The sequence below is a fragment of the Penicillium verhagenii genome (genome assembly GCF_028828195.1).
Source record: "Penicillium verhagenii strain IBT 33310 chromosome Unknown utg000003l_segment0_segment0, whole genome shotgun sequence".
In the NCBI taxonomy this organism is placed as follows: Eukaryota; Fungi; Ascomycota; class Eurotiomycetes; order Eurotiales; family Aspergillaceae; genus Penicillium; species Penicillium verhagenii.
Window position 1 is genome coordinate 1,362,609 of NW_026643167.1, and position 16,161 is coordinate 1,378,769.

A 16,161-nucleotide genomic window follows, 5' to 3' on the forward strand; every position below is an offset into this window, starting at 1 on the left:
GTGAAGTTTTGTACACATACAATAAGGTACTAGTAGCACGTATATTCGCGGCTTCAAATGGGTCACATGACGGCCTCCACTTGGGAGGAACAACTTGCAACATCACTTCACATATTGAGTCACGCATCTACTCGCAGTTGGACAAACGGGATTCATTAGTGCCCTCAACAAACGATTACCTCGGGGCAACTACCTCATAGTATCAGAACCATGTCCTTGACCAACGTATACCACCTGCGCCGAGTCGCAGATACATCCGCCAAATCATGTTTAATCTGCTACAAGCCATCAACAAGCGTGTTGATAACGCCTGATAACAAGGCAAGTCCGCCCCAGGCTGTGCCCTACTTTTAATTATAAGACACAATAGTTTCATCTGGAATTTGGCCCTCCCTATATACATATGTACGCGATCACTGACTATCGGCTCAGGATTTCTTCTACGTGTGCCCCGCACACTTGCAAGACCGCCACTTCTGCTCCGCTATTGTTGACACAGAAGGTGACTTGAAGCGCCAAAAGGAAGAAGCAATGGCCAAAGAAATTGAAAAGGTCAAGCAAGAGTACGAAGAAAAACAGAAACGAAAGAAAGAGAAAGCCAAGGAATCTAGCAAGGACGACAAAGACAAGGAAAAGGAAAAAGGTGACTCTAAGGATAAAGATAAAGCTGATTCCGACACGAAAACCAGCGATGAAAAAGAACGAGATGACAAGGTTCGTTGTCTACACATGACACCCGATGTCATATATCCGCTAATTCTTCCCTGCCAGATTGATTCTATTAAGAATGACGGCAATGAAACCAAAACGGACAATGGTCCTCGCGTTTTCGCGCTGCATAAGTACGTTAAGCTTGGCATTCTTTTGAAATTTGGTTTCTCATCAAGTATAGGACTTTCTATCAGATGCGCATTGACAGATTGCGTGGCATCGAAAGGGCCAAGAAGAACCAGGAACGAATGAAGAATCCGTCTTTGTTTCCATCCGTTCCGAATCGCGAGCTCTAGTTTTCTGTCTTAATACCCAGACTATCATTATAAACGCAATCCTTGCTATTATATTATGAGATGCTAGTTAGAGGATGTTAGTGCATGCACCAAACTCGACAAGCGTTGGCCCCGGAAGCCTTTCCTCTGCTCAGAGCAAGGCATTCTTGATCATCAGCCTCCTCTACAAAAACCAGCGCATTGCTTGGACCGGATGAAAGCCTAAAAGCCCGTCATCCGTCAAATGATTTATGCCCTAGCTACAAACAAACTTTTTACACAAGGCTGTTCCCGTCAGCTTAGCGGGGGAGGATAGCAGCTAGTGGGCATTATGCCGATGTCGCGAAGCCAGGCCGCCCATGAAATCCTGTAAACTGAGCACAAGCCCTCAAACGTGCATATTGAATGACGCACAGTCCAGTTTGCAAGAAGGCACGGGTGTACTGGGTTCTAAATCCTGCAGGATTGACCTCTTTAACCTTCGGCATCTACCGCAAAAATAGACCGCATTCATTACTCGTTTCAGCGTGCATATGCAGCATAAAGTTTCAATGTCATTTTAATGCAAGGCCTCCTACAGTACATCCCTTTATCCAAAACGGGCTGCTAGCGGCACTTATGCTACCTTAGCTCATGTTGAAACATGCTTATTCCTCTAAATGGCCACGGGCCTAACGGTTAATCTGGTCGGGGGGAACAAGAGCTCCGGGGACTCCGTCGGCATGTTCTGCATGTGTTCATGAGTTGTGGATGGTGAGTGGGAAAGGGAACCATAAGCATAAGCACTAGAGCGCTCCCGTTGAGAGCCCGTGAAAGCAACCCCTCTTCTAGAATCTGGCCCCCATCAGCCTTAGTGGGCTATCGCATAACTTCCCGCTTTTTCGGTAGATCAAGCGGTCTGTTCTCTAGAGTTACAAGATTTGTAGAGATGCTTGCGCGGAAGGACAGTGCGGGACGCCTTGTAGCCTGTCATCAATGCCGGATCTTGCCGCGGCTCTAGGCAAGGCTTCCAACCACCTTTGAAGGCTCCATAGCCTTGATCATGCCCAAGTGAAAGAATCAAGTTAGACTTCCGAGAGTAATGAATAGGGTCTGAGCTTTTAAGTCTAATAGCATCGCATACTAGTATGATTGGCCTTTTATTTTGTGATCAATCTTCTCACTTGAAAGTCCTTTTATTGACTATATGCAGTACTACACCGGCTAATACCTCTTCAGTTGAAGTAGGACTCCAAATATAGATCAAGTACATTAAAAGTCTGCATCTTCAAATCGAAACTGAAATTTGAATAGTGTTCAATTTCCCGAGGCCAAGCATTTACCTAGGTGCCTGGCAATGCCTCCTGGAGTTGCTCCCTATCAACCCCACCTTGTCAAATTATACAGATTTCCAAATGTTGGGGTCCAAGCCTCCAGTTGTCTATTCTTTGTCGTTTTATCAGGGATCATTCAACCACTGCTGCAATTGGTGAAATGCGCTCCATAGCCCGCATAGTACTGCCGTAAGCCCTAATCACAAGGCTCATTTGATACACATCGTCTTAGGAATTTACTTCAGAATATGTCCAAGCGAACCCCAGGACACGTAATGATCACATCTTGGCGCGATATACTTCAGAACTAAGTGTGAATCAAGCAATCAATTTTGAACACTGCAGTGCCCAGCCAGGTGCCTACATACATACCTAGCAGCCAAGTAAGCCAGACTCACCCCAAAAGAATGACATGCAGGATCCTACGATCCTATGATCGTCAAATACTCAAATACATGTTTATTTCGTAATAAACCGCCCAAAAAATCGTGGCACAGACGTAAGCCTCACGAGCATTTGAACATTTGTATTTCTTTTTTTTGACTGGTCATGTTCTCAAGGAATTGGAAACATGTGCACGTGTGACACAGCTATTCCCGAATCTCAAATAATGAGAACATTTAGACGCAATTTACTACAAATTTGGAGCTCACTTGGGCTGCAGAATTATCAATCGGGATGCACCTAAATCCTAAGGGCCTCTTGGAGCTTGGAAACTGTCAGAGATCCATGCAAGGCGATCACAAACTCCTCTAGCGGGAAAACGGGGTCCATAAGGGCGGAAGTTTATTCCATAGCGCTGGCGCGAAAGGGGAACTATGATATCAGTGCAAGATGTTTTCTGTCTCTTCGTTCGAATCACCATGTTGAATCATGTACAAGACGACTCCACTGAGGAGCTGAGAGCTTCCTTTGCAAAAACGAATGTGCACTGCCCCACCCCCACTAGAATATCGAGGCCAGCCAATGAGAGCTCTATATTGAACGGATATGTTTGTGGTAGCTTGTTGGCCTCAGAGTGACATTCCGATGGTAAATAGGGGTATTTGAAAGGAAAGAGCTGATAGATCCATAAGAGCTCCAGTAGAAGAACCTGGAAAGCTAGGGATTGAGGCACTAAAAGAAGTTTCTATTTTCCATTTATTTCAAAAACATCAAATACAAACGTAAAGTCCAGAGCGAAGTGTAGGTAATGACGGTCACAAACCAGTAATACGGATACAGGTGTCGCAGCGTTGTGGGGCCAATGGGGAGACCCAGGAAGGTGACCCGCTTTTGCACAGCCTCCTTCTGCTTCACCAACCTTGGAAAGTCCTCCACCCAGGAGAGGAAATTAATCACCGCCCCGTTTAAGCCCAGCGTCATTGGCGTCTGGATGTTGCTGATCTCTTTTAAGGATGAAACATCACCTGGGGGAGCGCAACCCTTGACAGCGCTCTGAAGCTGTGGGGCAAATATAGAGAAACTTAGCGAAAGAGCCGGACCCTCGTGGAGAGAGAGCCAGGGCCAAGGAGGGGGGAAGGGGAAGGTGTGGACAGGACTGACTCCGTAAAGTGGAGCAAAAACCGACGAACGGTGTCACTTGTTCCACAGATTGATTGCTGTTCAAGATTCGACCTCGCGAAGCCGAATGATGTTTGGTTACAGAGTAGAGTACCTTGGCGCGCGACTAACACCTACTCCAGTGGGCATGTGTTGCGCTGTGTTGCGTCTTGTCTTAAAACAGAAAGTCATGGTAGGAATGAAATTGGCATCCCGTCAGCCACGAGCTTTTTTTGGGTCTGCAGTATGCAGCCCTAAGCTTGCCTGGTCAGGCACTTAATGGTTGTTTTAGACTGCAATGCTATTGGCCGGTGACCAGGCTGGGCGGTCACACATCCCCGATGCTGTATCACTTTCATTTTTGGGCAAGCTTGTACAAGGCTGTACTATGTTGTGTCGAGGAATGGGCAGAGTACAACCTATGGCAGGAGATTTCCATTGCTGATCTACATCATGGCTTGCGCAACGGAGACCCGTTGCAATGCAGCCAGCCCTGTTGAGATTAGGCTTGGGCTGACACCCTAAAAAGGCAGTCAGCTGCCTGGATCCTTGCTATGGATCAGCACGAACCGCCATGTTTACCTTTGATGTTGCCTAACGTGTGTTGAATGCCTTCGTATCCAATAAGACAGGTCTCAGATAGGAGGCTCATCGGAGAATTTAGCCCTCAAGCCGCGAGGCAGAGCTAGAACAGGATTTCGATGCTTACTCTCCTGGGAATCTGGTGGGGTTACGACGGAGATCAAGCCTCACGGAGCTCCTTGCTCCTGGTTTGCTGTAGGGAGTAAGGCTGGCTGAATGTGATTTGGGAAGCGCAGAGTATGAACGTTTACTTGTCGCCTCCACTGACGCAAGTGGCCGTCTGAATGGAGAAAATGGACTGTATAGGCCCTTTACTGAGAACACTACATTGAGTGGCTTGAAAGTTGGATCAATAGAAATTGATGGCTGATCAGTGGGGTCTGCTGATCATCGCATTTATTCGGATTCATAGGCCTAAGTGGTGCAGATTGCTCCGTACAAAGTGTGGTATTGTAATGTGGAAGTAGAGAAACTTGATCTGATGAACCAGAAAATGTTGGGATATTAAGTAGTATTGTTAGATCACAGCTACGTGACTCGCCATTTCCAAGGTTTAATGTGATGCATGCTTACGGGTATGTACTATGTTTGAAAGTGTCAAAACGTCATTTCATACAAGCTCGTTGTTCCGCTGCACCAAAGACAGATGTCTCGTGCTCTGGGTCCTCGTGTCCCCCTTAGCCGATTGACGAGATCTACAGTAAACGATTTTTTAGCAAGGCCGAGCAGGTCACAAGTCATTGCAGCACGCCCTATCATGCAAGTTCACTGTTATTGGATTTAAACTTTGGACTTTGTTTCGGAAAAGAATACGAGCCGGCATTTACCTAGGTACGACACTTAATCTCCACTTCAGGGTAACTATTCAGATATCCAGAGCACTCCGCGGGGGCAATGAGCCCGTCTTCAAAGCGCACTGGCCTCTCATGGGGCACGGCCACGCGCGATAAACTTTCCTTCACCTCCTGATGATCCAACTATATTTGATACATGGCCTGTCTGAGCCATATAGTAGGCATTCCACTTGGCGTGAGTGGAATCATGACTAGTATGTATTAGCAAAGCACGAATATCGGCTCATCATCTTGGCCCTTGAGTAACTTGGTCCCAAGATAGACCGCGGTGTGAGTGCACTGCCTACTATCTTGCCGTTACGGCGTATTGCACGCGGAGCAAATAAGCATATAGATAGCGTGGGATCAGAGCCTACCACATGAGAAGGCGAACCAAGCGCAGTTGCACATGGGTTGCAAAAGAAGAATGGCAAAGGAAGAAAGTAAAAACGATGAAAGCACCAATTAACAGCTCTGAGAAGCGAGAGTTCTTCAGTACCTACTCACTAGTGCACACGCCACTGCCATCGACATAGAATAGACTTTTCTACAGTCTGAAGGTTCCTTAGTCCTTGTTCGATCTTAATGTAGTTTTGATCCAAATTATTCAACAAAAATACGAAACGTGAAGTTGTTCCATGGGGGAGCTGAGTTACTTACTACTAATGTCGTGAAATGAAGCAAAAAAGAAAAGATGGAAAAAAGAGTTGGCGCCACCCGGAATCGAACCGGGGCTAAATCAGATTCGAATGTGTTTACCACAATGATTCGTCATACCACTAGACCATGGCACCGGATTATGTAATTTGGCAACCAAACTGTAGCTAAGATGTATGAGCTTATATCTGTTCCTTGTAAACCACTCTCGTTTTCTGCGTACTTACCACATCTATGGATAGAATGAACTGGAGGATCTATGTTCTCCCGTCTAGACATGCTGAATGAAACATCAAATTGCACTGTCATATTGGAAAGAGGTGGTTACGTATCAGGAATAAGTGCGGTGTGAAGGTAATACCTCAGGCAACAAACTCTTTGCACTATGTACAAACTTAATTTTCCCCACGCGCTCAGAAGTCAAAACTCAAGATGCAACATCCATTCTTTTGTTAATGAAAATCTTACTACTGTGTACAATTCAGCCGGAATCATACTACTCCGTGATCTAAAGATGGGATGTGTATGTCCCGCACGAATCAACCAATCCTAGTGGGTGATTGGTTAAACCCCGAGACGAGCGATTCAAGCGATGTGGATTGACCCATTGAGCTGGAATTATCCACCCGCCATTCACTCCGCATTCCACAGGATTGGATAAGACTTGTGGGACACAATCAATGCCGTGAGGACGAGGGAACCGAGAGATCTCCGCTACACGATATCATTGGCTGGATCAATGCGGCATAGCGTTCCTATACACAACCACGCTCCATGGAATGTACAAACATACCCTTATCCTCAGCCTTGGAACAAATCCGCCACCACCATGCACAATCGGTCGGAGCTCAAAAAAAATTCTCGGTGTGTGATCACATTGCGACAAGGACAAGGTCTAGCCGAGCGGTCCACGCCGCGTGTGTGGGGCAGGGAGAGGGAGAAACACCCTTGACAACCCCCAAATTTGCTTGCACACCGATATCCGAGGAACCGGTTCGCTCTGCGCGCTGCAAGGGGTGGATTCACTGATTCAAAATGCGGCTTGCCGCGAGTAAACACCAGCGCAGGAACACAGTTACAACACAAATGTACAACCAAGGAACCTACACACACTGAATTTTCACTAATCTGTATAGAGTGAGGCTGACGCGGGTGTCGCATCTCTTTACCCCAAGGAGAAGAAAAGAGGCGCCCTGGCGCACACACGCGCATTCACCACTGGGCTGCAGCCCTCTAGGGCTTAGCTTACCAACGCCTTACCGGACCAGCTGAAAACTCGATTGCTTTCCTGACGTTTCCTGCTGGACCGATCATCACTGCCTAAATCGGAGTGCAGAACCAGCATCAGCGCATCGAGCAGGTACATTAGCTTGGCTTTTTATTATTTATTTATTTTATTTCCGGATTGCCACAAAATATCCTCCGTTACAGACCTGATTCATTTGATAGCGTCAGTTCGTACACGTACGGAGTACAACCTAGACTAAACCAAGGCTTAAACGTGACGATCGGGGATTATTGTGGAAACCCCTAGTTCCCACCTGGAGATGGAACCGCCCGGTAGTTTACTCCGGAGTTACAGCCACACCGTCAGCTAGGGCGTTAACCAGCCAAGCCTTTTTTTTTTTTTTCGCGTCGCTACCATTGACCGCGTAAAGTCTTTTGAGATCAAGTCAGTAAAACTGTATATTGAAGCCTTGAACAAAGCACCTGAGTCAATGTCTTGAGGCTAGTATGTCAGGCGACCCAATATCTCCATCTCATATATTGAACTATTGATATTTGAGTGGTGTGGTAGGGCTACTCGTCCCATAGGCCGAGGTAAACCGCCTCAAATTCGGTAGCCTCTCAGGGGTATCCGTATTCTACTTGGAACTAGCTAACCGAACTAGGAAATCTATGCTAAGACTGGTAGAACTCGGAACCCGAAAGATTTCATTTCGAGGCGTTTTCTCTGTATCCGTGGATTTCTTGAGTTTTCCTCTTTGCAAAATGAAGAACCTTGGAAATGCAAGAAGAAACCAAAATCTTGAAGCTGGTGTGGAGCACAAGGTGATGACTCAGCAGCTGTCAACGTCGTTTTGCGTTTTTGATCTCTTTATCTTCTGATTTTCACTCATGTCTTACTTTTTGGTATGATCTTTTTTTTCGAAAAAGACACATTCTGGGATTATCACAGCAGATAACAAGCCAGATGACGGAGTTCGAAGTGGACAAATTCCCTTGTTCTCGATAAATGACAGCGGACCATCAGTGTGGCAGTGCATGCATGACTGGGTCCCAAGTGGGCCACGCTAGGAAATCAGTGGATCCGCTCCAACGACTCAGGATTGACCCTTGAAGTGGAGGCAATGAAAAAGAATGTTCTGTCTGCTTTTGAATGCTCCCTGTCCAGTCGTTAGACATAATTGGCGCTAGAACAAGGCATCCGAGATCGTCACAAAAATGTTGATTCCCCGTGATCTCCGTTGCTGACCACAATCCACGAGCATGGCCTTGGGTTTGTACACTAACTCGCTACAGAAAGAAGTCATTTTCCAAGTCCCGGCAGATATAAGCCTCTTGCCAAGACTTCCCAAGACCCCTCCGGTGCATATTGTTACTGGTTGTAAGCATTCATTACTCAACTCCTCCGGACTCTACCAATCACCTGTCACTTGCTCTGTGGAGGCCTCCGTTATGACCGCCGTTTTTCGGTGTTTATGTTTGTCAAGCAACGTGTGTACTACAGTTAATCTTGGTCATGCAACATTCACCAAGTCTCGACACCTCATATTTGATACGTATCTTATGACTCTCTGAAGAGAATTTCAAATGTTCATTTCCCCCGGACAATAACGATGCACAATTGTCAGTGATCCTTTTAAAGACGGCATTGGATCATCGCGAGGCGTTCAGTGTATACGAGAGATTTCATGTCACCCCCCACTCTAGCTCACCGCATATAGGAAGGTGCTTTTGATTTTTTGATTTTTTTTCTTTTTTTTCCTAGCTCCATTCCATAATGAATGCTCTGGGTGCCTTTACCGTACGGGATAGGAAAGTGTAAATATACGAGATGGGCATTCTATTTGTCGAAAGGAAGGGGGGGGGGGGGAACGCCTAGAACATAGCCCGTCGTCATTCTAGTTTCTGGAAGAACCTACTACTACCCAGGTTCCGATGAAGCGAACCACGGGATGATCCACCTACAGAGAAGTGAATAGCACTTGAGTAATGTAGTAGTGAAGAAAGTAACTGGGATCCGGATAACTCCGCGCATCTCCTAGGGCTAGGTCGTGATTTAATTTTTTTTTTTTTGGGATTTTTTTTTAAAAAAAATCCAGCCTTACCATACTAGCGAATTGATTCTCGCGTGGTCCTCATTTTTTTTCCTAGATCTGACGATACCATTGTAATCTAAGCTTATTCCCCTCTTTGTGGGTATCCCATGTAATGGTATGTAAGATGCTTACCATGTACATACATATACCCGTACCAAACCCCATTTTGCCTCTTTAACCACGTCAGACACTCCGAACTGCAGGTTAACTCCGGCCAAAGACCCATTCATTCATGCTTCTATGGGGTCTGTTTCTCTCTCTTTTTCTCTCTCTTTTTTTCCAGGTTTTTTTTTTTCTATTTTGTTAAGGTTCCAGAATCTTTCTTTTCTTATTCCCCCTTGGCTCCAAGGTTCAGCTCGATGAGATCACCACAATTGCCTCTCATTCGACCTTGACTCTCTCCCCCCCCCCTTCTAAAGCCCTCATCCAATCATTTACTTCCTGCGCCATTTGCCCCGACTTTCTACTGCCCGATTTCCCGTGCACATCACTGCCAATACATTACTCTCTTATTATCCTTCTCTGGACTAGTGCTCTGTTAATGGGGTGATTCTCAGCCTTTCAGTTACCCATTCCCTATTTTTTCTGCGGGTTTTTGTGTGTCCAGCCGAATCCAATTGTTCAGCTAGTGGCGGGGCCCCTCTAGAGAGAGAGAGTGAACACAGTGAACAGTCCTTATACTCGCGACAACTCATTTTTCTACCTTTTGCTTGTTGCATTCTAGTCGCAATAACCTTGCTTTTCTCTTTCTGGTCTTTACCAAGTTGTCAAACCACTTCATCTTTCTGCTTTTCTTGCACTTATTTCTCTTTTATTTTACCTAAAAAGGACCCAGAGAAGGGCATGTGTGGTACCAGTCCCGCAATTGCCCATTGATTGGTGTCTATGGGACGGCTTTTTCCACAGGGCTGTGCGTGTCACTACTGCAGCGGTCGTTTCATATTCCATGAGGCGAATCGCCGAACCAGGGTCTCGAAGGTAAGGACTTCTTTCTTCAGCCCTACTATTCCTTGCGCAATATCAGCTCACTGCGCTCATCCCGGTTCCACCAGTCTGACTTCCAACTAGTACAAGTCGCATGACATTCCGCGACTAACATACAGCCCCGTCGCCACCTTCAACCCATTCGCTTTCGCGCTTACACCTTCTAACAAAGCTGGATCTTCCTCGGAGGTGGGGTGAGGCTAGTCAACGGTCCGCTTAGGAATCCGAGCTGGTTTCACGACCGACGTTTGCGTTCAACTGGATTGGGTTATTGCTGCGACACCGGATCTTGATTCGATCCGCTTAACATTCCGATTCACCGTGGAAGCTTGAATATTTTTCTATTTTTTTTTTATCTTACGATATCTGTTTTTTTTTTTTTGTTCGCCTTCAAGGAGAGAGGGGAAATAAGGAAGAAACGAAAGCAAGACAAAAAAAAGAGGATCGAATCCTTCACCCCATTCGCGACGCCACCCCGATCTTTTTTAGCTCCGTTTATGTGACAGCGCGTCGGTTGCTATCGCCTTACATTCTAGTTTCTTAGAATGGACCCGAGACATACATCTGCGCCGAGCTTTTATGATTTTAAGGAACGAGACAACCATCGTCCACCCGAGAGATCCCCGCACGCAATGCCCAATTCGCGATTCTCATCGCTCGGCCCGTTACCCATACCTTCTCGACCCGCCATGGATACTGCGCCCCCTCCACTACCTCCGCCACCAAGAATTCGGGATTTGGAAAATGGCTATGATGCTGGCTGGCTCCATGCGAACTCCGAAAGGACGCCCACTTCTCTTCCCCCATAAATCCGAATTCAAGCTTATTTGGAGGACATCGACGAACCGATTCGACACCACGAAGTGATCCTATGGCGGTAGATGAGCTAGAAGGAAGACAAAGTGGCTTTCCCTTGTCCCGCAGTCCGGAAGCCCAGATTAAGATAGAGCCGCCTCCACCTACAAATGATGGATTCCCCAATTCCATGTCCGTCACTTCTCCCTCGGGTCCCATGTGAGTAAAATTCATTTTCGAAAACTTGCTTTTAAGACTCGATCTTATATGCGACTGGAAATCCATTTCCACCCAAAAGAAAACTCGGAGCAATGCGCTAACAGCCTGATAGATTGAAAGGAGAGCGTGATTTCTCTTTAAGAAGCATCAAAGATTCTTCCAATACGTATGATCAACATTTACTATCGAAGATTGGAAATTCGTTATCGCCGCGAGGCTCTATCAGTCATGGTTCAGATCACCGAGGCTCGATTTCTTCTCTTACCGTTCCTTCTCGGTCACCTAGCAATCTTCCATCGCCAGGACCGTCAGAAGGCTCTACGCTCGATGTTAAATGGTCTTATAGTCCCCAGTCAGGAGGAGTCTCCCCAAGATCTAGCGTTGCATGGAGGGATTATGTTGAAGGAGGCCGCAGTCCCAGCGTTGAAAGCACCGCACCTTCATCAGCAATCGAATACGACTATATGCGCGAGATGGGTCGAAGGCGTCATCACAAAACCACTCCCTCACGAGAAGATAGTATCAGTCTACCGAGTCGATCAAACCGTGGAAGTTATGATCAGGGTGTTTTCTCCGACATTGAAGGCGATTTTGGATCCGACGAGCCGATACTTCCCCGGCCATACATGGACGAGCCCGTGCCACCACAGCAATTCATTCTTCGAGAACCGACTCCACCATATCCCGAGCGCTCAAGGCAGGGCATGAAACGCAGAGCTTCCTCTCCTCCAAGAGACCCAATTGATACTCATACTTTACACGTGATGACCAGCAACGGAGACTTGTCGCAACGGAGGACTAGCGTACATCCGTTCACCAATAACTTGACAGTTAACAGCACTTATGCGCCAAGTCAACGGACTCTTTCAGCAGCTTCATCTTTGAGTATTAGAACTTCGGGGTCTTACTCGTCTACTCTGTCTATAGGAGGCAGTAGCATGACAAGCCTTTCGCCATATGACCGACCATCTCCTGGAGGACTCTCGCCCAGCTCGGATCTCGATACCTTTCATGAAAAGTCTATCATGAATCCTAGTTCCCCGAACTCATTGGTTCAATCAATGCCGAGGGCTGTAACGAGTTCAAATACTCTTGAGCCACCTGCCACTGATTCTACAGGCAAAGTTCCAATGCCAACGACATTGAACGTACCAAAAACCACCACTTCAAAAATAAGCGGACTATTCATCTGTGATTGTTGCCCCAAGAAACCGAAGAAATTCGCCAATCCAGAGGATCTCCGGTAAGAACCTATACCCTGCCATTCTTTGATTATAAAAAGAAAGAAAAAAGCCAATAATCGCATATACTAATATTCACCAGCACCCATGAAATGGAAAAACAGTACGCATGCCAGTACTGCAACAACCGCTTCAAAAACAAAAATGAAGCAGAACGACATCAAAACTCTCTCCACCTCCGGCGCCATTCCTGGTCCTGCGCCGCTCTCCAAAATTTCCACTCCGCCTTTCACGGCTCTGTATCCCCATCTTACCAAACAAACGCCGGCTCATCCCACGATACCTGCGGCTACTGTGGCGAGGAATTCCCCAACTTCCCACGCCCTGACTGGGATGCCCGATTCGAACATCTAACTACAGTACACAAGTTCGGCGAGTGCAACAATGCAAAGAAATTCTTCCGCGCGGATCATTTCCGTCAACATTTGAAGCATAGCCATGCCGGTACCAGTGGGAAGTGGACGAATATCCTGGAAAACGCCTGCATGAAGGACGAGATTCCGCCTGAGCCGAGGGATAAGAATACGAATCCGAGTCCGGTCTCGGGTGGAAATGGGTCTTTGGCTTCAAATACGATCGATGAGGTTCTTACGGAACAGTGACAACCATTGCGGTATGTCGAGTCTGGATCTGGATGGGTTAAATCTGTGGATTTCTTCTCGGCAATGGCCATCATGCGAGCACAAGCATACTTTTTCATTTCCTCCTTACTCGATACCCGGACATCGCAGCACTTATCTCGACGCCTCGTTTTCATCTGAGTCAATTTTCAAACCAACACACTTTCGTTTTCGTTTTCGCTCTGAAAGCAACATATACATCTACCCAGATCGAATATCCCAACAACCCCATGCAGATACAAAAGTGAAGTTCTTCAAAAGTTCATGAACGCTGGATATTAACGTGACACGATCTCTTTTTTCTCATTTCGATTTTCAAATCTTCATTTTCGTTTCATTTTCGGCGATCGTTTTTTTTTTCCGGGGTGGGAAAGTCGGTGGGAGTTTTCCTTGGATTCAAGGTACAGCCACTATATGTATACTGGTGCATTACCTGGGTGGATTCTGTTTTATCATTCATCTTCATCTTCATCATTCTCCATGACTCGGAGTATGTTTTTGCTTTCCATCGGTGGAGTTCACAACCTTCTTCTCTTTTTCTCTTCTCTTCTTTTATATACTTGGTTTTGGGGTCTTTGGATCCCCGCACACGTCTTGCCTTCTCACAAATATTTCGAGTGTGTATATACGTGTCAGCTATCGAAATTAGAGCGCCGAAATGGCTTCATTGAAACTTCCATGCTTCGCTTTTACTGTGATTTTAGTTCTCTGCCAGTAAACAAGACTTGGGACGTACTCAACGATCGTTCCACGCTCTGAGCAACCTTTTTTTTTTTTTTTTTCAAAGATCTGATGTGCAAGATATCTACGGAACCGGATGGATAGGTATTCCAGAAGAATACTGAGTATGTCAACCTTGGAGGGTCCAATTTCAAGTACTTTAGTACCTACTACATAGGTAGTCAGAGGCAACATTTGATCAATGGATGCCCCCACATGTGCACATGTGCAAGATAGAACATCCATCAACAGAACATCCTACGAGTGAAGCCACTTTGCCAAAATTTCAAATTTCGCTAACCTATTTATGTACACTGTATCAAGTAACGAACAAGAATCGCCAACGAAAAGATATTACCAATTAGCTCATTTAATAAAACACCCAGCCTGGACGTCTACTCAGTGACGCTGTCCTTGATACTTCGCAACGCACTAGTCTTATGCGCCGGGTCGATAGCCGCAGCATTCATCGCCCTCCTCCTCGCATCAGTCCACAGCATGAACTCCCCGTAACTCTTCGGCATAACATTGATATCCTTCTCGACCAAGAAAGTATAATTGAACATACCAGTCGACTTCTTGGTGCCGTGCTCAACATCCCGCACCTTGGTGTCAACACGCACCTGCACCTTCGTGTACTTACTACTGTCACCTTCACGCTCCTCGGGTTCGGTGTACGCGACCGTAGCACGGAGATACAGCACACTTCCCACCGGAACGGGGTTCTCGAATGTACTAGGATCCAGGGCCAAGAAGTTGGGTCGGGCGTGAGCGAATGATGCGGCGCAACAGAAGGCTAGCTCGAAGGATTGTTTTAAGAGGAAACCACCGAAGATCATAAAGTTGTGTCTGTTGCGATCTTGGGGTTGCATGATCATTGCTGATTTGAGGACGGTCTCGCTCATGAAGACTGAGTTTGAGGGACGGGCAATTGGGGTTTCGGGGTCTGGGGCTGTTAGCTTTTTGATGCGGATTGTGGGGGTTTAGTTTGTTTTGAAGGATTGCGTACTTAGGTAGGACATTTCCTTGGTCCACATAGAGTGGATGAGGTTACTCTCCTCGTCATCGGGTGCTTTCTCGAGCAGACTGCGGGTTCGAAGAGCCTTCTTAGCCTTGGAGTTCTCAGCGCCCTTCTGGAATAGACGCTTTTCTTCCTCGGTCTCAACCAGTAAAGGTGCAACACAAGCAGGCCTGTAGGTTGATGTTAGTATTAATCTGAAAGAGGTACAGGCAAGGGTTCAGACGGACTTCTTCGTCGCGGGGTCCAATGAGACCATAGTAAAAGCACAGGTGATCAAGACATCTTCGGGCTTAGGTGTCTGTCCTTCTGGTAGAACCTTGACAACCTGACACGAAACCTCCATACTTGATCGTCCAGTAGCATATGTGACCTGGCCGCTGAGCTCAAGATCACAGATCTCCATCAACGGGTTCTCAATAGTGATACGATCCACGGCAGCAGTGACGGTAGTAACTCCATCTCCAGTATGGCGGTATGCAATCACACCAGCCAGAGCATCAAGGTCCATAAGAAGAGACCCAAGTCTAAAAAAAGCGTTAGCTCGGCGATTCAGTCAAGACACTGAAACCCAAAAAAAAAAAAAAAAAAACGCACCGAATATGGCCCGAGGCATTAAGATATGTATCCAATAGCCACTTATCTTGAGCCAAAGGCAGAATCTATGAATCAAATAATCGTTAGCATCAAGCCTCCAAATCCCCCCCCCCCCCCCAAATCCAACAACCAGAAACAGAATTGGCATGCATACAGCACTATACCGGCCATCCGACATCTTCTTCGGCGTCAAATCCGGCTTAACAAGCGGCGGCGCCTGAACCCCCGCCTTAACATTACGCGCCGCCTCACGACTTTGCGTCAACGCATCAATCCACGGAGTCTTGACACGCATAGGCATCCACGTCGGGCGGAATGCGGCGTTTGTCGGCGTTGAGTGAAAGTCTCGGCTAGAGCTGGACGGCTGTGCGCCAGCTACAGCGCGCGCTGGGAGCGCACGAGCAGTTAAGCATTTTGACTGCGCAATTGCGCTTCTTTTCCCTGTGAGACTGAGCATTGTGTATAGGGGTTTGGGGGATATTGGGTATTTCGTGAGATGAGAGAAGAAAGATTAGTATGCGCGATGACGCTGTTGGTCCGAGGGATTGGCCTGATTGGGATTAGCGTCCGGCAGAGAAATCGGGCCGGGGAAGGTTAGTACGGGGAAACTCGGGACTTTGACTAATAATAAGTGCTGGCTCGGCGAGAGACGCCGAGAATGCGTCTTGTAGATCGGTAGATCTGGTGTGTGGCTGGTGTAGGGGGTTTACAGGGATTGTTTCGAATTGACT

The 16,161-nt window shown here is 46.8% G+C and overlaps 3 protein-coding genes across 3 annotated transcripts; 2 read left to right on the forward strand and 1 right to left on the reverse strand.

The window, feature by feature from the left end:
- Window positions 1-210: 210 nt before the first annotated feature.
- On the forward strand, window positions 211-1,007 carry N7466_001912 (AAA-ATPase Vps4-associated 1 family protein; the record flags this gene model as incomplete). The annotated part of the gene is made up of 4 exons (XM_057161310.1): window positions 211-339; window positions 433-714; window positions 772-842; window positions 893-1,007. 4 exons carry the CDS (start codon window positions 211-213, stop codon window positions 1,005-1,007), a joined length of 597 nt encoding a protein of 198 aa, XP_057024595.1.
- Window positions 1,008-11,091: 10,084 nt separating this feature from the next.
- znfA (putative C2H2 finger domain protein) lies at window positions 11,092-13,077 on the forward strand (the record flags this gene model as incomplete). The annotated part of the gene is made up of 3 exons (XM_057161311.1): window positions 11,092-11,234; window positions 11,347-12,477; window positions 12,558-13,077. The coding sequence occupies 3 exons, from the start codon at window positions 11,092-11,094 to the stop codon at window positions 13,075-13,077; spliced, it is 1,794 nt and encodes a 597-aa protein (XP_057024596.1).
- A 1,133-nt stretch (window positions 13,078-14,210) lies between these two features.
- Window positions 14,211-15,887, reverse strand: N7466_001914 (putative acyl-CoA thioester hydrolase; the record flags this gene model as incomplete). The annotated part of the gene is made up of 5 exons (XM_057161312.1): window positions 14,211-14,761; window positions 14,825-15,006; window positions 15,064-15,360; window positions 15,431-15,495; window positions 15,585-15,887. The coding sequence occupies 5 exons, from the start codon at window positions 15,885-15,887 to the stop codon at window positions 14,211-14,213; spliced, it is 1,398 nt and encodes a 465-aa protein (XP_057024597.1).
- Between the last annotated feature and the right edge of the window lie 274 nt (window positions 15,888-16,161).